This window comes from Pezoporus occidentalis, unplaced genomic scaffold (genome assembly GCF_034315485.1).
Source record: "Pezoporus occidentalis ecotype Australia unplaced genomic scaffold, CSIRO_AGI_Poc_V1 ctg3, whole genome shotgun sequence".
Classification (NCBI taxonomy): domain Eukaryota; kingdom Metazoa; phylum Chordata; class Aves; order Psittaciformes; family Psittacidae; genus Pezoporus; species Pezoporus occidentalis.
Genome location: NW_026914940.1, coordinates 7,288,187 through 7,310,646, shown reverse-complemented (window position 1 = coordinate 7,310,646; position 22,460 = coordinate 7,288,187). Strand labels below are relative to the sequence as shown.

Below are 22,460 nucleotides of genomic sequence, written 5' to 3'. Positions count from 1 at the left end.
CAACCCCTGCAAAACCTATAGAAAGATTCCCAAGTCCCACTAAATATAGACTGTAAGGTTGTGGCTTGATTACTTGGTGCCTGGTCAGGGCTTACCAACATCACTCTGACTGGCTTCTAGTTCATTGCATTCACCAGGCCAAGGATCATCTACATGGGAGGAATCCATTTTGCTGGGGACGGTGCTGCTGAGCCAAGAAGTGGAGGCATTGAGACTGAACAAGCTGGCAAGAGAGCGACGGATTTTCTTCCTTCGCCTGAATACACTAGAAAGAAAAGACACATTGTCAAGGAACAGAGTTAATCATTCTTGTTGAGCAGGGACAGAGCTCTAAAGCTTGCAGGGTTGACATGGAGGAACCATGTTCTGAGTGCTGTTCTTGACCCTGGGTATGTCACCAAGAATGACTGCTGCACAATGCAGTAATGCTAGGGGATGTATTAACAGCAATATATGGCAATATATCATGATGTTGTGATACTGGATATTGCGATAAAAATGATACTACAGTTATTGGGCTCTGAACTTTTAGAAGTGATCTCCCACTACCCCTAACTTTCACCCTATTATAACCCTTTTGGTGCAGCCCAAATCCATTGTACTTCAACTTTAGATACTTTCCTAAACTGATGTTCTGAAATCAAGAGAGATTTTTCCATGAGGAAGAATTTCAGGACCAGACCTTTTTATTTTTTTGTATATATATACACATATCTACTTTTTTCCTTATTCCTTATCATTGTAACACCTCATTGGCAAAACAAGCTGTAGCTTTCCCTTTTCCTTATTGGACACAACTCCAGTTACAGCAACAACTGTGTACTGAAGAGTTTTTGGATAGTAAGATCAGAAATGACTGAAAAGCTATTTCAGTCACTGCACTCTCTAAACTAAATTGAGATGTTTCCATTAAGAAGCAATGCTGATATTATGTCAACCAAAGTATAGAAAGTCACACAGATACCTCTAGGTAAGTACAGAGATGTGGAGGCAATTGCCAACATTGAGTAAAACTGCATACAGTTCACTTACCGAACTAAATTCTCTTTGTATGTAACACTTGTCTGGGATGGTGTCAATGTTATGTTGCCCTCTTCATCAGACAGAAAACTGTCTTCTGTCCAAATGTAATACCCATTAGAAAGCAGTCGAGGGCTGCGGCGACATATGGAAAGGGATCCTGGTGGAGCATTTGTGGAATGATATTCATAAGCAGGGTCATCGTCCAAAAAGGCACAAGCATAACTGAAAAGGAGAAATAAACTCTCTAATTTAGTGAATGTCTAGACAGACCAAACCCATGATTTAATAGCTATGAATTTACATTACCAACTGATGGGGCTGGTAATGACGCAGATTTAGAATATGTGGCTATAATGATATTACTTTTGGACCCAGGGAGTTTCAGACAGCTAGAGTGTGCCTGCATCACACTTTCCAGAGCTTCAAATGACTGGAGGGCTTCATGCCAGTTGTAGCGTTTCACATGAGCATGGAGCCAGCTTGAATGCAGATGTGCATGATGCATTTCTGTGGCGGTGCTCTTGGCCAAGGACTCCTGCCAGATGCACACCTACCTGGCGTCGACGGAGGTATTCCAGTATTTTCCTTCTCTGAGTTACTCTGCATGGAACAAGCCTGAGTGTCTCCAAACCAGGAAGGATTTATTTGCTTTTTATAACCTAACCTAATGAAGACTTAAAGATACATGACTTCATTCTCAAAAACCTAGAATACCACGCAGCTAGAACAACATGGGATAAAGTCTACCCATGGTGATAACTTCATCCAGCACTGAAATACAATTGACTTTGAGATGAAATATATCACAGAAAAATATACTATGTGGTATTTAAAATAGAAGTGAATAGTGACAAAGGTGAAAGAATCTAAATGCTGTGGACATTTTATTTAGCTCAAGAAAACTGAATTTATGGTTAGGGTTAGTCCTTTCTCCTCAACACCTTTGAGTTCCAAGGGGCCATGCAGTGACATCCATGGAAAGAAAGACACTGGATAGATTCAGTGGCTGACATGGGTTTCAGTAGCATGTTTCACTATCCCATATGGCATGTTGCTGAGGGATACCATAATTTCAGTGGAGGGAAAAGCAGGTGGAACAGAAATACTCCAAAACCTTGTAATTGCAAAGCCAGTGCTTCCAGTCTCCACAGCAGTAGTTGTGAACTTTCATTTTAAGCAGTAATTAAATTAACACGAGCACTACAATTCTGAGTGCCCCCAAAGGGATTTTACAAAATCTCCAATGAAATGAAAATGAAATTAAACAAGTAAAATTGTCCTAAATACCTTGGAAAAACACGTTGTGAGAGGCTGTGTCTATGTTCTCCATTAAACTCTGTTGAACCTGTAGAGGCAAAGGGCAAATAAGAAGGAGTGTTTATCATATCTACTGACAGCTTAAACAGTTGACAGGTCTTCACTGACAGGTACCTTGTGCATATAAAAAGAGATCATAATAGAAGCTAATAAAAGAAAAGGGAAAGATTAAAGGAGATAAAACAGGTGAAAGAGTTGTGGAAAAACACAGTGTTTGTAGGAAACTCATCTTGATGAAAAATCAGAATCAATCTTAATCAGATACGTGTACTCTGCACAGCTCACAACCTTCTTGAGAGAAATAATTATGGCCACAAACACAATAGCTGCAGTAATTTTAATGGTGTTAGGGTCAAAACCAGAACATGTACTGACAACAGATACAGAGTAGAATAAACGGACCACCATAACCATTGCAATATATTTTTCAGATTAAAATGGCAGGCATTGGACAACACGCACTGGAATAAAAACAGTGACACAGGTTGATAATAATATTGTGACAGGAGACTCCGGAAATAGGATTTGTCTGGATTACCATGGCTCAAGTGTGCGAAGTGCTGCCAGATGTTGAGCATCTGACAGAACCAGTCTTATAAGATACGAACAATGGTTATCCATAGGGAAAACTTATATGTTATACATGGAAAGACAAAAGGTGTGATCTTTCCCTATGTTATCTTGCCTCTTCTGTATCTTTAGAGCACCATGTTTAAAACACCATTAGTAAATGACCATCGTGCACCTATGAGAGGAGATGGGTCCAAGAGAATTCATTTTTTTTATGTTCAATTACGAACAGAGGCAAAGAAAAGACATGAAAGTCAGTGTTTCCACTTTGGGAATCTTGTTTATGCTCATTTGGAGCTCAGGTGTCAGCCACAACCTGGACGTGAAGGCTAACTGAGCGTTGGGACCAGGCAGGGTCACCAGAGAAGGGAAGTAAAACCTTCCAGTCCTATTACCCTATTCCCATACAAACTGTTTCTCCTACAGTTTGAAAAATGCCAATTAAAAAAAAATTACCATAAGAAAACTCTCCTCTAATCCTTGCAAACACAACTTGAGGAGATAAGTGGAAGAAACTTAGTGGAGGTGCAAAGAGATAAGTAACATGGGTCAGAATGCCACACAGCAAGTTGTACAAGAAGCGAGAGTGGTGGCGTGTTTCAGAGACTGACATGTTATAGACCTATATTTTTCCATACGCAATTAGCTCTTGAATTAGATCTCATTTTAGGCAGAATCATGATTCTTAATTGTGCAAAAATATACTCAGAACCAAGAAATTTATCCAAACTCGAAAAGAAAATTCAGGAAGAACTTGACAGGTGGTTTGTAGATCTGGATATAAATTAAACCCATCAAAATCCTAAATCTTATCAGCCAAACAAGATTCCCCCCACAAGAGGTTTGGGTTTTTTTAATTAAAAGCTCTGACAAACATGCACAAATTTACTTGTTCTTGGTGTTGATGCAACATGCAATATTCCATACATCTTGAAAAGGACTGTTTCACACACCATGGGATAATGGGTAATACAGATTATCTGTAAAAGAGTTTAAAAAGAAACAGAAGTACGGTTTATTTTTAATTGATTAAAAATAAGGATGCCTAAGATAGTATCATCAATATATATATCACATTATTAGCAGGTCGAAGGAGACGATCCTGCCCCTCTGCTCTCATGAGACCTCACCTGGAGTACTGTGTGCAGTTCTGGTGTCCTCAACATAAAAAGGACATGGAACTGTTGGAACAAGTCCAGAGGAGGGCCACGAGGATAATCAGGGGACTGGTGCACCTCCCATATGAAGACAGGCTGAGAAAGTTGGGGCTGTTCAGCCTGGAGAAGAGAAGGCTGCATGGAGACCTCATAGCAGCCTTCCAGTATCTGAAGGGGGCCTATAGGGATGCTGGGGAGGGACTCTTCATTAGGGACTGTAGTGATAGGACAAGGGGTAATGGGTTAAAACTTAAACAGGGGAAGTTTAGATTGGATATAAGGAGGAAATTCTTTCCTGTGAGGGTGGTGAGGCACTGGAATGGGTTGCCCAGGGAAGTTGTGAATGCTCCATCCCTGGCGGTGTTTAAGGTCAGGTTGGACAGAACCTTGGGTGAGATGGTGTCCCTGGGCATGGCAGGGGGGTTGGAACTGGATGATCTTATGGTCCTTTCCAACCCTAACTATTGTATGATTCTACGATTCTATTGGTTGCAATATATACTTGCTTAAGCTAAAGTTACTGATTATAGGGCAAATTTGTTTGAAAAGGGATACAGAAGTATACCTCAGCATCAGTTATACCTACTACAGCTCTTTAATAACCTGAGTGTGAAACTTTCCAGCAGCTGAAACCCACAACACAGTTGTTTTGCATGTAATTTGTTTCAGTTTTGATAATATAAAGTAGCAACCACTAAGAGAACAATGTTTAAGAACAGTAGCTTACATATGGGTAGAGCTTTCATTAGAAAGTGTTGGCACATACTGATCAAAGTGGCAGAACAAACCATGGTCCTTCCATTACTAATCTGAATTGTCTCAGAAATGTGCAAGGTATGCGCCTGCTGGGCGCTTGTTTATCTGCCACCTTCCACAGAAATAAAATTTAAGGTAAAATAGCATCTATACATAGATTCATGGTCCTTTCCAACCCTAACTATTCTGTGATTCGTAACAGAAAGTGAGAGATATACCTATGCAATGTACTGCTGGGGAGAAGATGACTTTCTCTCTTTTGAAGAATTAATAGACAGTTGCAATTTGCTTTTAACTAGTGATAATTCCAAGGTTCCATAAACAGTCATAGAATAGGCAGTCCAACAGAATTTTTTGCTGCCTTTGAATCATGAGAATTTTTGTCTCATGTTAATGAAGAGGGTTCCTAAATATCATAATTCAATCAATGCTGAGGAAAACATGGAAATACCATGTTGTAGACAATGCTGCACAGTGTTCTGCTTTCACTTCATATTCAGTTCTGGTTTGGGGCTATTAATAGTGTGAGAAGCTATAGTAACAGTATAAGCAAGCCAAAACAAAGCATCTTAACCACCACTGTACAATGAAGCAGTAGCATTATATCTGTAATCCACAAACTGATCATCAACACAGAACCTTTAAACTATGGCAGGAGAAAACCCCATAGCTTTAAGAAGTCACACTAAAAATGAATCCCAGGTGAGCACAGAAATATTTTATGTAGAGAATTCAAGTAGAAGTTTAAGGCAGCAACCCCCCTGCCTTGAATTTCCAAACACCCAAACCCCTGTGCTGTAATACAGTCAGTTTTAATTACCTTTCCCTCCAAAAATCAAATTACTCTTTCAGCCAATGAAGCCCTTAACTGGTAGCCAGCAATCCTGTGTCCGTCTTCATGTTCGAAATATTTACATTAGTAGGTACCAAAATACAGTGTTAACTGCTAAAATAACTGAAGCCCAGGCAACCAGTTTTATGCTATTGAACCTACCAAACACAAGTGCCTACAAAGGTAGTTTTCTTTGTCCACACATATCAGTCATTTCTGAAGAGCAGTGTAGTCTTTCCCCCCTGCAGGCAATGATAACAACATCCACAGAAATACAAAACTTCCTGAAGAGCAGTACAGAAATGAGTCCAAAGCTTAGTTATTTCTCAGCTGACAAATATACTAAGAGACAAATATGTGTAAAATCTTCCAAACCTGGAAAATCCATTTCACTATTAATACATGCATGTAAAAGAGTTTCTCATCATCAACACGAGTGCCTCTGAGACGTTAAGTGGAGGGTGCTCCTTCTGCAGCTTCCTGGAAGAGATTAGCTCTGAGGTTTCTGAAAGGCAGGTCTATGAAGTCCTCTGTTTCCTTTTGAAAACAGCCCGTGCAATCAGCAGCACAGAGGCAGAATGAGGTCACGCTTCCTGTGGAGTAGCCTCACATCAGAAGCATTCATTTTGAAGAGCGAACTGAAGATTAAGATTAGCCCAGTGAATGCTCTTGCAGGCAGTTGCAAACGAGAAGATACACTGAATAACGTTTCACTCCAATAATGATACAGAGAACAAAGAGAGAACCTTTTCTCACACAGTGACAAGGGTTTTTGTTTCAGCTTTCCATTTCTACCTCACTCAAAAAAGTCCCAAATCACTCTATTATTTGTTGAAATACTTGTGAGCCTGATGGGCTTTGATGTAAGAAAATGATCAAGGTATCAAAAAAAACCCCACGTATAATAATAACAAGGCATTTTGCAGAAGCATTATTATAGGGAAGATGCACTTGAGAGTTGAGAGTTACTTGTTTCATGGTCAAAAACATCATTGCAAATATATACCATGCAACATCAAGATAAATTGTCTTGAAAGGAGAAAGGAATAAAGCCATTTGTAAACATGCTCACTGTTCCACTCTAGGTGTTTCATACTATGCAAGGTAATTCATCACACCTTATCACATCACACCAGTACACAAAAATAAAGTCAAATCCACATAAGAGAAATGAAGCCTGAACAAGATGCCCTGGCAATCAAAATGATTTGGCTGTAGAACTTACACACAAAAGTAGTACAAATCAACTGCTTGACACTGAAGAATTACACAACCTCAGGGAGCAAAACTTCAAAACAAACAGGTGAAACATGCCAGTAGGTATCTCTCCTGATGTCTGTATGTAGCGCTGACAAAAAGAAAGCATAAATCTAGTAAAATATGATTTATTTGATTTAATGATAGGGTTGTTTTCCCTGGAGAAGGAAAAATATCTCCACTGATAAAATGTAAACATCTCACCTCACAGAAAAGGACACAAGAATAGGAATTAGGCAATTAGGATGTTACGAAAGACCTCCTGTTAGGGAGCTAAACTGGAATTAGTATTTTAAGGTCCTTTTGCTCAAATATGAAAACATGTTCTTCACTTCTTTTACTTTAGTAGAATTATGCCAATGAAGAAATTTAGTCCAACCCTATTTCCATGGATGCATGGGCTTCATTACAGCAGGATTTCCCTGGCCACCCTCTCTCTCAACAGGCAACGGACATAAATTCCCACTGGTCTTTGAAACTAGGTCACCTACTGAAGAATTTCTATGCATACACTAATTTACTTCTTGGGAGTATTTTGGGGTTTTGGTATATTTTGGTTCTTTTAAATTCTTCTCATCAGGAAGCAGTTCTGAGCTTGGGCTGCTGTTTTGAACAATATTGGTATTGCATGTTTGTCTATATAATTAAATGCATTGTGCCTACAATTTAAATGTCTATATAATTAAAATGTATTGTGCCTACATCATATTTAGACTTAGAGGTGTTTTCTTTTTTAATCACTACCATTCATATCTGAAACTCACTGTTCCACAAGCTTTTGATGCATAAACTTTGTGCATTAGTGAATATTTTACAGGTAGGCGTTAGACTATGTACCCACACAGAAAGGTTTGTATACAGCTTATGTTTCTTGCTTTTCCTGTCGTGCCTCAAACTGCCCATCCCACCCCACCCCATCAGATTTCAAATTCTAGGAAATGAACACACCAACAAGCTTGCTGTGCAGTAGTTTCATGCCTGTTGCATACGTTACAAGCTCAACCCACAAAAGTAAGGAAATGAAAAATTACAAAACTAAATGCCATCTATCTTTCTACACTTGTCCCAGGCTTACTCTACCTCTGATACTACAAATAAAAGAGAAAGCATATTACCAGTGATCTTTCAAGGCCAGGTTGGACTGCGCTTGGAGAAACCTGCTCTAGTGGAAGGCATCCCTGCCCACGGCAGGGGGTTGGAATTGGATGAGCTTTAAGGTCACTTCCAACCCAAACTGTTCTATGATACACACATCATAGGTGAGTACAAGGTGGGTCCCTCCAGCAGCTTGGCTCAGACACATGGTCTGCCCTATAGCTGCCCCTGGATCTCCCCAGTTGCTGGCACCTGGACATCTGAGCTCTCAGGGCCACAGTCCAACTCCAGTTGCTATTGCAGACCATCACACACAGCTGGTCAAGATTCCCATGGTCCTCAGCAGCCCCCTCCCTATGGCATCACCCTTAGAGACACCCTTGTCTCATGTCCCCAAGCAGCAACTCCCCTCACTCCCAAAGGTTCTATGGCATTGACTCATCTGAGTGGGCTTCATTCCTGTACACAGGGGTTGTGCCTCCTCTGGGATAGGCCTTGGAAGGACCAAGGCAGAGCATCCCTTCTTCTAAGTCCTTAATTTAGTTTGCCCCTGCCTTTGTGCCCTGGTCCTCCTCTGGACTGATGCAGAAGGGCCCTTGATGGGCTGATGGCTCCTGGGATGGGCCTGGAAGCAGCTGGGGCAGGTTATTATTTGAGCTACCCCTCCATCTGTTGTCTTTCTGTGCTCCTTTGTGGGTGTGCAGATGAGCTTTTAGCCCACATTACACCACAATCCTGCCATCTCAGCAACCGGCAGCAATTCAGTGCCCTGCGCTATTATGCTAAACACACAGTTCTCAGAAAAGGTATTTTGTGTGGTAGAGTGAATTGAGTGGCCATGATGGAGGGAGTAGAGTGCTTATTGATTGAGTGCAATTGAGAGTAATCTGATGCTTCTCTAACTCTTTTCAGCTCACAGCCTTTAGCTTTCCCACCAGCTTCAGTGACCACCAAATCAAGCCACTTGTCCCCAACAAGTAAAAAATATTCTGAGATATCTGAAAAGTAATTGAAACATTAAAAAAACAGCAGAGGAAGGGCAGATAATGAGAACTTCACAGCAACCACACATGGTCAGACTGAAGGTCTATGAAACTCTCCCTGCCTGCAGTCTTGCTGCAGGGAAAACTAAGACTCATTTTAATTCACCTTTGTGAATGATAGGATCTTAAGCTAAGGGCATCCCTTTATGCAGCAGAAACCCTTAGTAATGCTTGAGGTACCCTGGCTATTAAAAAAGAAAAAAAGTCCTCACAAATCCAGACACGTTATTTCAATGTTAAGAGAAGGCTTATCCTGCATAAAGTTAGTATTTCACTGCAGTTTACAGAATGGACATATCATCTATGATTTTAATAACTATGTCAGCTGTATGAACAGAGATTAATTTGCTTTAAAAGAAGAGCAAATTACTTTTTGATGTTATCAGATAGAAATCCCACTTCACTCTATCAGAGACCTCAGGCTAGATTTCTTTTCCAAGTTCACTGTTTGAATTTAATTGCTCCTGCATACAGGTAACAAAGGTTATTTCTGTTTCTCATGGTGGAGTACAATGCACAGACTTGTAAAGCTTGGATTCAGCTCTGAGCTTGCTGATAGATCCACACTGCTTGGATGTCAACAAAAGCTTACCTGCAATAATGCTATGTCAGCTACACACACAGTCCAGATAGATAGACAAAAAGTGTTTAGAAAGGTTCTAAATCAAGCAAATCTGGATGCACAATGATACTTCTCTGTGCAAAGCCATGACCAACCTGTGTTGCATCTCCTTGCTCTTTGCTTATATGGTGTCGGAAGGAAATTTGTTTTGTCTGTAACTTGATGTAGACATGGGAATTTGCTTGTCAGGAATTTTGTACAATGTCACATAAGAGTAGTGGAAAAGTACACATGGGGAAAAGAGGTGCTTCCATTAGAATCTGCAGCTCCCCCACCTTGCATCCCTAAATACTGCTCCTTTAGAAACTATTTTATCATAGAAATAAAACAAAAGGAAGAGGATAATATTCAAATCCATCTGTCAAGGCAGAATTTAATCAAGGTCCCTAACAGACCTTGAGTAGATCCTCATTAGAGTTCTTTGTACACTTCCTCACAAGATCTGACTGTTACTGAACAAGAAGATAGGAACACTAAGAAAAGCAACAAACGCAGCTATGCTAAAAGCTGGCTGACTTACTTAAGGATTACAAAAGATCGTGAATTAGCACTCTGCTGTACCTGCAGGGACTGGAAGCATCAGGATAGAGCCAGCTGTTGGCCTATTGTGCTCTAGTAGCATCTTATTTGAGGAGAATAGAAACTTTAACACATCGATGACTGGTCTGAATGGAGAATGAGTGGGAATGGGATTTGAAGTGGCAGTGGAAACATGGCATGTATGGCAGGTCATGGGGCCTAGGCCTGCAGGTCATCAAGCTTCCAGCACAATCTAGGTCCAGACTGAGAAGGAAATGACGGGGACTAAACCAGGTTAGATAGTATGGGAGACTGATCACTTTAAGCTCTGAAGGGCATGTCCAAACCCAGCACAATGAGGCAAATGTAGGAAGTACCCATAAGACATGGTGAAGATGTGTTTGCCCACATTCCTTGTCTTCTGTGTCACTACACTACAGACAGATCACCTGCATAGCAACACGTTGGTGGCTGAGAGCTGGACCGGCCACCTAGACAACACAGAGCTTCGGGTAGCACAGAGACACATAAATTCTGAACGTTTGGTTGGGAGTTTCCATGTTACAGGAGTTCCAAATGGAATGTTCCTCTGGAGGTGGTGATTGAGACAAGGAGGCACAAAAGTACAAAATGTAATCAGTTCTAAGTAATGTTAAGTTTGATGGCTTTGTAATGGAAAATAACCGCGGTACTTGAAGGTAGTTGACATAGTTTCAGGCCCTCAGGGCCTCAGTACAAAAGGTGTGAGAAAAGCAGAATAGAAGGACAGGACCTGGGATGGGGAGTATCCCGGACTAGCATTGTCCAGGATGGGAGCAGTTAAACTAACCGATAAGTAGAAGGCCAGGATGATTGCTATGTCTGTAATGTTAATTAAGCTTGTTGGGAAAATAAACGACCCTTAAAGACCACCACATTTTTGTATGCATGCCGGAAACCTTTTGGAAAATGATGTAACATGCTCAGTGACCACATAAGGATGACCTGTAGAGCAGCTCGGGGACACACGTTAGGAGGAGCTATCCCCCGGGTCTCCCGGCGCCGCAATAAAGAATACCTGCTTGTCAACTTGAAACTCTGTTGGCGAGTTTGTTCCTGGAGTTTTCTCCGAATCATGATGCACTGCTGATCAGCATAGCTGAGACCCTGAATGGCTTCTGTAACCTGCATGGACCAGCGGTGGAGGGTCTTGGACTGATATGCAGTGAAGGCTTTTGGTTAACTTACAATTCTAAAGGATCATAGCATGCTTTATATATACTGTTGTAAGAATGAGGCCTGAGACCAGGAGATAAGTGGTGAAGGGATTAAGGAGGTGTGGTAGTTACAACACCCTGATAGAGGTGATCAGCTGCTGATGGCGGTTATTAGCTATCAGGCAAAGGGAGACCTGATGGCCCTTAAAGCTTGCCTCAAGGGGGTGAAAGAGGGAGCGATGCTATTGTTTCACAGCTCTGTTGCACAAGACCCATAGCCCTCGAGCAGCCTGACTGAATGTCATTGAAACTCTTGTTATCCCTCATTTACACATAAAAAATACACCAGTGAGAAAGTGGCTGTCCTCTCTCCCCATCTGTGGGCAGCAACAGGTAGTTTGGCTGCAGTCTCATTTCCACTGTTCTCAAAAGTATGAATTCGGCATTCGAACTCCTCCATGGCAGAGGATGAGTATACGACCCGGCTTTGCAGACAAGTCGATAGCTCACTCCTCCCCAAAGCCTTTGATGAGATTTTCATCTCTGACTATGTTGAATGATACCTGGGTGGAAGCAAGCTTAATAAATTAGCCATATGAGCTCCATTAATCATTGGGTAGCTTTGGATTATAGTGCTAATGCAGTAAGTGAATTCATCAAGGGCCATTCCAAATCTGTTTTTGTAATCTGTATAATCTATTGCTCCAATAAACTATACTATTTGTGAATCGGTAATTGTGAAAGTTCTCATTGAACACAACTGGATGTATGGTGTTGAACTGGTTATAATCAGGAATTAAACCCAGCTGCACCCAGCCCCTCTGATCCCTGAGGAGTGACTGGAATACAAAGGAGGTTATTTTCTGCCAAATTTCTATTCTCTTAACACAACAATTGTATATACTGAAAATCTATAGCTGGGAAGGTGTTGGTACCACTGGTTCCTGCGACAATGGTACTGGCAAGATACTGATGTCATGGTCATTTCTATAACATATCATACTGACCGATGCATAAATGAGGACAACAATTGACAATGATACTCTAATAGCGTTCTTTAAAGTGCCTGTCTTCCCTGCTGTTTTACACAGCACCCTTATCAGTTGTGCCTGCATTTGTATGTAAATAACCACTCTAGTCAGACAGTGGCCGAGTTCCTTTCTGCCTTTAAGCAAAGTCCAGATTTGTGAAGCTTGTACTGAGAATCCACAGGCTTTTCTGGAACTGTTTGCCTGTGCCATTCTGACTTGTCACACTTCCAGCTGGATTCAAACTGATGTCCTGGCCTAGTTCAACTGCTAGGGGAAAGGAAAAGGCACAGGCAGCCTTGGTATCCAGTGGAAGATCATGATACACTAGAGGCAGAGTGGTTTTATAGCTTGGATGCTATCCAGCACTGCATTAAAGATCAAGGATTTGAATGTGGCCTACAAGGCAATTGAGGACAGAGACCAGAACTGTGATAGCCTTCCAGGAACCTGCCCATGCGATGCCAGCATGGCCAAATATCAAGAACTCCTCCCATAAGCAAATGATTTGCAAGCATTTTACAGCAAGGGTGGACATTGAGGGCTAATATCTTAATTGACAACCATCCCTCAGTCCCAGTTTTCACAGGACCACAGACAGGAATATATCACATTAGTTTTACCAAGTGAACAGTATTGCCTGTTGGTAGATGTGATGTATATGTGTTCATTCTCACTCCTCGACTCCAACTAGGTTGGACAGATGTGAGTTTTGGAGTTCTGTTTTCCTCTCTACAAATTCATATTGGCAACCTGGCTCCAAAACTGTCCTTGCTAGACCCCCCGGGTTGCAGTGATTTGTCTATTAGTTTCTCCTTTCCTCTTACAGTACTCCCCAATATCATTATGACAATGATAAACATCCTGCTCCTGAATGCTCAGTGACTCCAGCACAGTCATTGTCTTGGCAGGACATTCCTTCTGTCCCTTTCCCTGACCCACCTTGAGGACAGACCATGAAAAGCTTACCACTGGGATATGTTTGTGAGTTGATTCACCATAAAGTATATGCTGAATTTCAACCTCACAAGGTAATAATCTAGGAAATCAGTGCACAATCAGAGCAGGTATTAGCACAGCTTTTGTTCAATATTGTTCTCAAGGCTTTAAGAGAAACTGCCATATAATATTTACTGATGTGTCCCAGCCTACAGAACCTCCCCCAAACACAAAACACAATCCAAGACATATGGCTGCAATATGTAATGCAGAAGTAAGCAACACATTGCACAGTACTGTTTCCGAGGCAAAAGCACAATTAATCTCAAGAGGTCTAACATTCATTGCAAAACAATATTCATAGCACAGTGAATGTTGAGTATGTCCCCAAGATATAAATGGATGCCTGGAAAGTGGTTTAACCAGGCTGTATGATGGCACAGCAAAGCTGTCTTCATCCAGAACAGGCAGCTGCTCCCTTCCAGCCATGCAGAGCATTAGGAGGTACCACTGTGGTAGGCAGTAACTCCACCTGCCTCCCAGGGTTTCCTTTAGCCTTCATCAATACTTAGTGTTTGCTCTGTCTTCTCTTTCTATGTATTTGGGACTCTTTCACTAATGTTGGAGCTACCTCTATAAATGCAAATTTCATTACCCATCTGGCATCCTCATCTTACTATATTTCATCCTTACAATGCTGCTAGTAGAGAACCTTATGTCTGGTTTATAGCTTCATGTCACCTCTCCAGCATGCAGTGAAAGACAGAGCTGTGGCTGCAATACCTGTCAGCAAACAGCCTGCTCTCCAAGAGAAACCATTTATTGAGCAAAAGGCATTCTGCAAAGAAGCAGTGCGATAGAGTAAAAAATGTCCTGCAGCAGCTTCAGTGTCTTTCTAAACTGAAAAAGATAGAGATTGGTGTCCCAAACCCGTTGGGTTACTATTTTGTTTGGTGTCCATGGCAATGAGTGTTAGCTACTTTCTTTTCCCTTACAACACCAGATGCTTCAGAACTCAGCCACTTTAGGGTAATTCCCAGCATCTGGAAAATTTTGGGCTCTAAAATGGAAAGAAGTGTTTGGTGAGATAGTGGAAATCTACACAAAAGGAGGAGGAAATTTCTGGAAGGCAGAAGTTTCTGGGATGGAAGAAAAAGAAAGGCAGAGAAACTGCAGAAGACACAGGAACTCATGCCAGACAGGATGTCAACGTGGACCAAGGACAGATACTTACAGAGCAGAGCCAGGCTGTGACCAAGTATCTAGACTGACAGATAGAGCAGGGTAGAAGTGCTGCTGCATGTTTGCTAGGCTGAGACTGTGCAGGCACCATTTAACTACAAGCACCAGCAGTCCCTTTAAATATATCTTCTTACTAAAAAACAATGATGAAGTTTTATTCTGTTGAGTGTCACCTCATGACTGCAATATCAGACATTCACAGTGGTTTTTTTATGGGATAACCCACAAGAAAAAATACACAGCAAAATAAACAAACTGATGTCTCTAACCATGGTATCTTTTTTTTTCCCCAGGTGTTTGATCATTCTCCCAGACCTTTCCTGAATGTTTCCAGTTTTTGGATGGCTTTTCTGAAGAGTAAGTTATTTTAATAGCAACGTCCTGGTGCCAAGTGCAGAGATAATGTCACCTCTCTACTCCTACTCAGTATTTCCATGTGCATGTGCTTTGCAAAGACTGCATTACTCTTTTCAGCATCAACAGCACATCATGAGCTCATGCTCAGCTGATTATGAAATACTCTCTTCCCCCTCCAAGTTTTTGTGAGTCACTGACTGGCAAGATAAAACCTCCTATCCAGTTTGGTCTCCAATTTATGGTCTGTACAATATTTGCAATGCTAAAGACATGCTTCGTGACAAGATTAAGCACCAGATTTTGTGAGGAGCAGAAGTAATGAAAGCTCCTTTGCTGCAGCTCTGCCTGGTGATGTTCTGGTGTCTGAAGGACAGGTCAACATAGTCGCTCTTCCCAGATGAGCATTTTAACATAACAGGTTGGAATAATGGGATGAGACCTCTATTTCTGTGTCAAGCTTGAAGTAAGGCAGAAGTGGAGACAAGGAGAATGGAAGGCAGACATTCAATGCTGTTCTGAAGGCAGTGTGGTAGGAGTCACACACAGCAATCTGTGTTGGGTTATCCCTTCTTCTGAATCCTTAACTTGTGTTCCCATCTGCTATTGTGCCCCTGTGCTCCTCTGAGTTTGAGGAAATGGGCCTCTGATGGGCTGATGGCTCTTGGCAGCCATGGGTCAGGGTGTTGTTATTTATGCTTCCTCTCCTGCTGTTGTCTCTCTGTGCTCCTTTTGTGGCGGTGCATATGGGCTTTTGGCCCTGATTACCATCACTTGGGACTTGCAGCACCTCTGCAACCTGCTGTCGGCTCTGCTTCCCTCTCCTGATGGCCTCAACAGTGAGGTGATGCTCAAGGTGCCACACTGCTCTGAGCCCTTCTCATTGCACAGCCAGCCTCCAGCATGCAACTGAGCATGACTCAACCCACACATACCTGGCCTCATCCTTGCTGCCTCTTTTATCTCGCCCCCATCTCCCTCTCCTGGAACAGAAGCACCTTCACTTTTCCAATAGCATCCTGATGCTGCACATTCATTGCAACCCCGTGAGGTCTCATTGCCAACACAACAGCCCTCACTATACTCAAACAAACCCTCTAAACAAAAGCCTGCATCAAAACGATGCTCAGGGTAGAAAGAGCTGGAGACTTCAATCGAATGCAATGACAACTTTGTACTAAAAAAGATAAAAAGTAGGTTATTTTTTGCTTTTATTTTTTCTTGCATTGTTTGCTTTGTTTTTCTTCAAGCCTCCTTCCTCCTTCAGTCTCCCCTTCTTGCTACCACCATGCCGAAAATGGGAATAGCGAAAAATCAAAGGAGGAATAAAAAGATCCATAGCAAATCTATACTCTAAAATACCCCACTGCACAGACTCCCTATAAAGACTCTTAAAGTGGGAGGCAGCCTCGCAGGAACTAACCACAGCGGATGGATTGACCTCGGAGAGCAGCCAAACTCCCACATAGCTACTGGCTCACTCCCCTGCAGCGGGATGAGGGAGAGAATAGAACAAAAGTGAGAATGTAGACACAGATAAGGACAGTTTAATATGTGAGGGAAGGCAAAAAAACCACCCAAACTCCAAACAAACCCTAAACCAAACAACCCAACCCCCAAATCCCCAGGCAATGCAAAGGCAATCATCACGCACCACCTCCCACCAGCAGACCCATTCTCAGCCAATCTCCCTGCAATGGTCACCTTGGAAGACAAAATCCCCACTATTCTTCCTCCTCTGCTCCAGGTTTTCTTCCCCAAGTTGATGCTTTATGGCATGGAATATCCCTGTGGACAATCTGGGTCAACTGTCTCTGCTGTGTCCCCACCTAGTCTCTTGCTCACCCCCAGCCTACTTGCTCTGGGGGCAGAATAACAAAAAGCAAGCCTTGATGCTCTGAAAATGCTGTTCAGCAATAGCCACAACACTGGTGGATATCTGCCCCATCACAGACCTCCATGCACTGCAGGGCAGAGCCTGCCTCACCATGGTCTGTATCACGGGCTGCAGGGGAATCTCTGCTCCGAGGCCTGAGCACCTCCTTCCTCCTGCACTGACGCTGGTGCCTTCAGAGCTGCTCCTCTCATGTATCCTTACTCTTTCTGGCTGCGTTTGCACAGTCATTCCCTCTCCCTGCTTCTTAAATCTCTTATCCCAGAGGTGCTACCACTATCCCTGATGGGCTCAGCCTTGGCCAGTGGAGCTCCATCTTTCAGCTGGCTGGAATTGGTTCCACTGGATGTGGGGAAAGCTTCTGGCAGCTTCTAACAGATGCTTTCCCTGTAACCCCCCTCTACTATCAAAACCTTGCCATGCAAACTCAATCCACTTGACAAAGTTCTTCTTTCAGGTCACTCGATGGAGGACTCACAAGCTGACCCAGGATCTGCAGTCTCCAGAAACCCACTATGCCGAGGAAAGCTTTTTGATTAGCTGGTGGAAACCTGGCTGTTATCTTAGTAATCACATCCACGGGGATGTGATGATGCTGATTTTGCCATTACAAAACAGTTGGAAATATCTATCCTGGAGAAGAGGACGAAGGTCCCCATGAGATGGTTCCTGCAGTGCTGAGATGCCAGCAATGCAGGGCCAAGTGCCAGACTTGGCTGCAGGCCACTGCTTTTATCAAACGTCTCCCAGGCAAAGCAAAACATAGCGATAAGCAGCACAGCAGGCAGCAACAGCTGACAGCAGCCATTAAGAAGCCCTGGAGCTCAATGGGCAGTAAGAAAGGGAGTAAGCTTTGAGCAACCTGGTCTAGTGGAAGGTGTCCCTGCCTGTGGCAGGGGGTTGGAACTGGATGAGATTTGAGGTCCCTTCCAACCCAAACCATTCCGTCATTCTATGAAGTCACTCAGCACTGGGACCAGCAGCAGTACATACCAGCTCAACAGCTGCACTAGGTATAAATACAGCCAAGCACACCCCGACCAAACCCATCACTATCTCTGGCCCCAGACTGAGAAGGATAGAGAAGGGCCACAAGGACAATCAGGGACTGGAACATCTCCTATACAAAGACAGGCTGAGAAAGCTGGTGTTGCTCAGCCTGGAGAAGAGAAGGTTGCATGGAGACCTCAGAGCAGCCTTCCAGTATCTGAAAGGATTCTACAAGGATGCTGGGAAGGGGCTGTAGTGATAGGACAAGGGGTGATGGGTTTAAACTGAAACAGGCGAAGTTCAGGTTAGATATAAAGAAGGCCTTTACTGTGAGGGTGCTGAGGCACTGGAACAGGCTGCCCAAAGAAGTGGTAAATGCAGTGTTCAAGGCCAGGCTGGACAGGGCTTGGAGCAACCTACTCTAGTGGAAGCGTCCATGCCTGTGGCAGGGGTTGGAACTGATGAGCTTTAAGGTCCCTTCCAACACAAACCATCCTGTGATTCTATGATTGTATGAAAAAAGGGGGAACCCCCCTTTTGGGTTAAGGTAAAGGTGGTGTCATGGGCACAGGAGGGAGGTGAGGAGAAGCCATTGCTCTGCTGCTGTGGCAGGCTCAGGGATGGTGCCCAGACTGTCAATGGCTGGGCTGTCAATGGCCAGGCTGTCAATCAATGGCTATCAATGGCTTTCAGTCAATAGCTATCAATGGCTGGGCCATCAGTCAATGGCTGTCAATGTCCCGTCTGTCAGTCAATGGCTACCAATGGCTGGGCTATCATTCAATGGCTATCAGTCAATAGCTATCAATGGCTATCAATGGCTGTCAATCAATAGCTATCAATGGCTGTCAATCAATGGCTGTCAATCAATGGCTATCAATCAATGGCTGTCAATCAATGGCTATCAATCAATGGCTATCAATCAATGGCTATCAATCAATGGCTGTCAATCAATGGCTATCAATCAGTAGCTATCAATGGCTGTCAATAACCCCCCGCCACCACCTCTCTTTGTCTCCCTCACTCCGCTCCCTACCCCCGCCCCCAGGTCACGCGGCAGCGGTGGCTCCGCAGTCACGTGGCGGGGGCGGTGTCATGGCGGCGCCGGGCCGCGCCTCGCGGGCTCGTCGCGGGGTGGTGACGCGGCGGCGGGGCGCGGGGAGGATGGGGCTGTGAGGGCGCCGGACACCCCGCGCCGCGCCGAGCGGGACCAGCGGGCTCCGCACCGGGCCCGCCGCTGCCGTGCGACTCGCAGGAGGCGGTAAGGAGCGCGGCGCTGGGCAGGCGGCCCCGCGCCATGGCCCCGCGCGACCGGGGGGCTCCGGCTCCCCCCTCACGGTGTCTGGGCCTGGCGGGGCGGTGCCCGCGGCCCTCCCCCGCGCTGGGCCTTGCCCGCGTCCTCCCCTGGGCCCGCCGGAGCGCGCAGCACCCGCCGGCCCGCGGCCCTCCTCCCGGCCCCGCTGGGGCGGACCCTTTGTGTGCTCCGCGCTCGGGCCTGGGCTTCCCCGGGCCGGGCACCGCCGCCCAGGCAGCTGCCCCCGGGCGCGCTGCCGGCCGTGGCAGCGGAGCCCCGCCTGAGGGCCGGGGTCCGGGTGTGCGCGGTCCGGTCCCGCCGCCCGGCACCCTCGCTCGTCAGCCGGCGTGCGGCAGTGCCTGCGGTCCCGGCGGTCCGTGCCTTGGTGGGACACCGGCTTGTCACCGTAATAGTGGTGGCAGTCGGGCAGAGAGGTGATTTGTTTGGTAGTGAATGCATTAACGAAAGGGTTAAACGGCGCTCGTGAAACTTCCTTAGTGTTAATTATGAATTAAGAGTACGTAGGGATTTTTTCTTTGTTTTCATTAATTTCGTCTTACTTGACCGTTAAGGCTATATTTGTCTTTAAATTTCTATTATTGGTAAGGTAAGTTCTTCTTGGTTTTGACCTTTTCCACAGCAGAGGAGAGACTGCACGTGGACTCCAGGTCTCTCTTAACATTATGCTTCAAAGAGGTGCCCTGTTCTTACAGTGTAGTACAGCTCCAAAAATGAACGCTATTTTTTTCTTTTTACTTTAATTTTATTTTTTTTTAACTTAAAGCTGGTGACTGTTTTGGGTGTTTTCAAAGAAAAATAAATTAACTAAAAATGCAGGACTTTTGTGTTTAATGCCTTCATAGGGCCTTCATTATACTTCTGAAAACTTAATGGAAAGTTGGGATAGAAATGCCGCATCTTTTTCCACTCACTGGAATGTATTTGCTGTCAGTGACGTGCTTTAGGCAGTGTTACAGGTTCTGATATGACTTTTCTTCTTTTTTTTCTCTGAAGGTAGTGAAAAAGAAAACCTCAAGATGAGTAAAAAGCCTCCCAATCGTCCTGGAATCACATTTGAGATTGGTGCTCGCTTGGAGGCACTGGACTATTTACAGAAATGGTATGGAAGACCTTGTACAGTACGTGCTAAGAGCATAATTGTTCTGTCCATATCATGTTTTGGTGTCGAGTTATAAGACCTTGTGCAGCTTTTAACTGGCTGCTTTACATGTGAACTTTATGGATTTCCACATAAGTCTGTTAAACCTGTTGGCTTTTAGTAAGAATTCTCTCTTCAGAAACCAAACTAAACTTTGCTGTGGGTTTTCCTTTGTTTGCTTTTAGTTGCTTGTGCAACGCTAGTAAGCGAAGACCATTTCTGAAGTGGTGTGGAATGCGGTGTCATGTGTGAGATGATGGGTGTGTTAATGTGGTAAACTGCTGCGACTGAAGGCCTTGGTTTAGTTTAAAGGTGTGCATATGAATGTGTTTTGTATTTGGTTATCAAACTTAAAATCATATGGAGGTTTGGTTGGAAGGGACCTTAAAGATCATCTAGTTCCGTAAGTTCATAAGCTGATGTTAACAAAAGAAAACATCCTTAACTGGAATTCATGGACTAGGCAAGTACGATTGTGTTTGTATCAAACAGTTGGAGAAACAAAGTGCTTCAAATAGTGTCTCTGGAACCTCTCAGTCATATCGTGAGTAGGAGTCAAACTATAAAATGGAAATTTGGGCACAAGGACCATGCTACACAGCATGTGTGTTGTGAAAGGAGCTGTTAGCTTGAAATATATTGTTCGTCCAAACGTTATTAATGTAAGTGTGCTGATGTCATGATGTATCCTGGCCGTGCTGTTTCAGTTTGAAGAATCCCGGGTTTTAAGCAGATGACAGAGGAAGTTGATGCTTCTACCTGGAAGTGTTGTTTTAGCTGCTCTCTGATTAATTAGGGCTAGGAAACGTAGAGGCCTGTACCTGCTTTTCAGTTGCATTCCTGGAGATGTATGTTCTGCTGACTCCCAAGTTACGTGATAGAGAAATCTGTGTATTATTCACAAGTTTACTCCAGTAGTTACATGCTCTGTATAAAAAGTGGGTTAAACTTTTTATCAGGAGAGCTGTGATTTTAATTACAGCACAAGTGTTTGTTTTAATAAACAGTCTCTAAAGGAAAATGTGGTTTACAGAGCAGTTCTTGTTCTGACCTGTTGCTGTAGAATGGGTTTTCAATATACCCATTCTGTAACTGAATGCCAGGATCATGAAATTAGCTGAATAGTGCTATAAAAGTAAAATCATTTTAACAGAACTTTTAACAGCAACTGTTGAGAATAGAGATAACTGGTTAAAGTAGCTAAATAATGCAAGTTAATATGTAAAAATAATTTTGGCTTAATTGTATCCAAAAACCATGGCTGACTATCTAGTGTGTACTTTGTATCAAGTCTGCCCAGCCTTAAGGGTTGGGTGTCAGTTCTGCAGTGCTTGTCTAGGTTTGGTCTTAAGCTCTGCAGCTGAGTTACTTGGTATTTTCAGGCAGAACAGAATTTATCCTCAGCTTTCTAGGAACTGATTCTTCATATGCACCATCAGGTAGAACAGGTCAGGTTTATATGCATCTAAACTTCTGTTGGTGCCATATACATAGAGTTAATATTACAGTCTTGCAGTTACAGCAACACTGAAACCAAGACTATTTCAAATGAAGTAATATTCATGTATGTAACCAAAGAACTTGTGAGAGAAAGCCCACTGTTGTGTTATTAGGGTGACATGGGCTGGAATAATAGTCCATGTGATTTGTTTTCTTAGCCTTCTGTTGCATAGGGGAATGGTGGATGTTTTTAAACTCTTTCTATATATGGTCTGTATACATTCCCTTCATCTGCATGCAGAAATATGTACTTCAAAGAAAATAAAAGTTGCTGAACTCACATAAAATCTCTTTATATTTCTTAACAAAACCACAGTTGAAGAGCAGTAGTATTGCTTAGCTCAGTCTTTCTATGAGTGACAAATTAAGAACACTTGCTGAAAAATAGGATTTGAAAGTGGTTTATTTTTTATCCTCCATTTTTCTGAAAGCCTGCTGTTGTGTAAAGTGTTCATGACCAGTTAAAATGTTAATCAAGAAAGGCTTCTAGAGGATGGGAAACAGTGTAGTAAAGTCTGTTTTTTCTTTCTGAGGCACTTTTGCAGGTCTTTTAAATTTTCATCTGTGCAGTACTTGCTGAAATTCACCTGAGGGAATCCGGTGTTATTTGAGTTCTGGAACTTTGGAGGGGGTATTGTGTGCCTTGACTATTTATTGCTTAAAACCCCTGTAA

The 22,460-nt window shown here is 43.3% G+C and overlaps 2 protein-coding genes across 5 annotated transcripts in view; one reads left to right on the top strand and one right to left on the bottom strand.

Annotated features, from left to right (window-relative positions):
- Positions 1-22,460, bottom strand: part of LOC134167867 (dynein axonemal assembly factor 11-like) — a 303,297-nt gene that overhangs the window by 41,703 nt on the left and 239,134 nt on the right. The window contains exons 2-5 of the mRNA XM_062626997.1: positions 3,800-3,890; positions 2,311-2,368; positions 1,033-1,245; positions 96-265 (exon numbers count right to left, since the gene is read on the bottom strand). Coding sequence (XP_062482981.1) covers positions 96-265; positions 1,033-1,245; positions 2,311-2,368; positions 3,800-3,890 — 532 coding nt within the window. The remainder of the gene's footprint in view (positions 1-95; positions 266-1,032; positions 1,246-2,310; positions 2,369-3,799; positions 3,891-22,460) is intronic.
- LOC134167866 (PHD finger protein 20-like protein 1) overlaps positions 18,924-22,460 on the top strand; it is a 212,088-nt gene continuing 208,551 nt past the window's right edge. For 2 of the 4 annotated variants that reach the window (XM_062626989.1, XM_062626990.1), the window contains exons 1-2: positions 18,950-19,095; positions 20,143-20,248. In XM_062626989.1, coding sequence (XP_062482973.1) covers positions 20,166-20,248 — 83 coding nt within the window. In that variant the 5' untranslated portion in view covers positions 18,950-19,095; positions 20,143-20,165. Of the gene's footprint in view, positions 19,096-20,142; positions 20,249-22,460 lie in introns of all 4 variants that reach the window. The other 2 variants (XM_062626991.1, XM_062626993.1) reach the window with 2 other exon arrangements.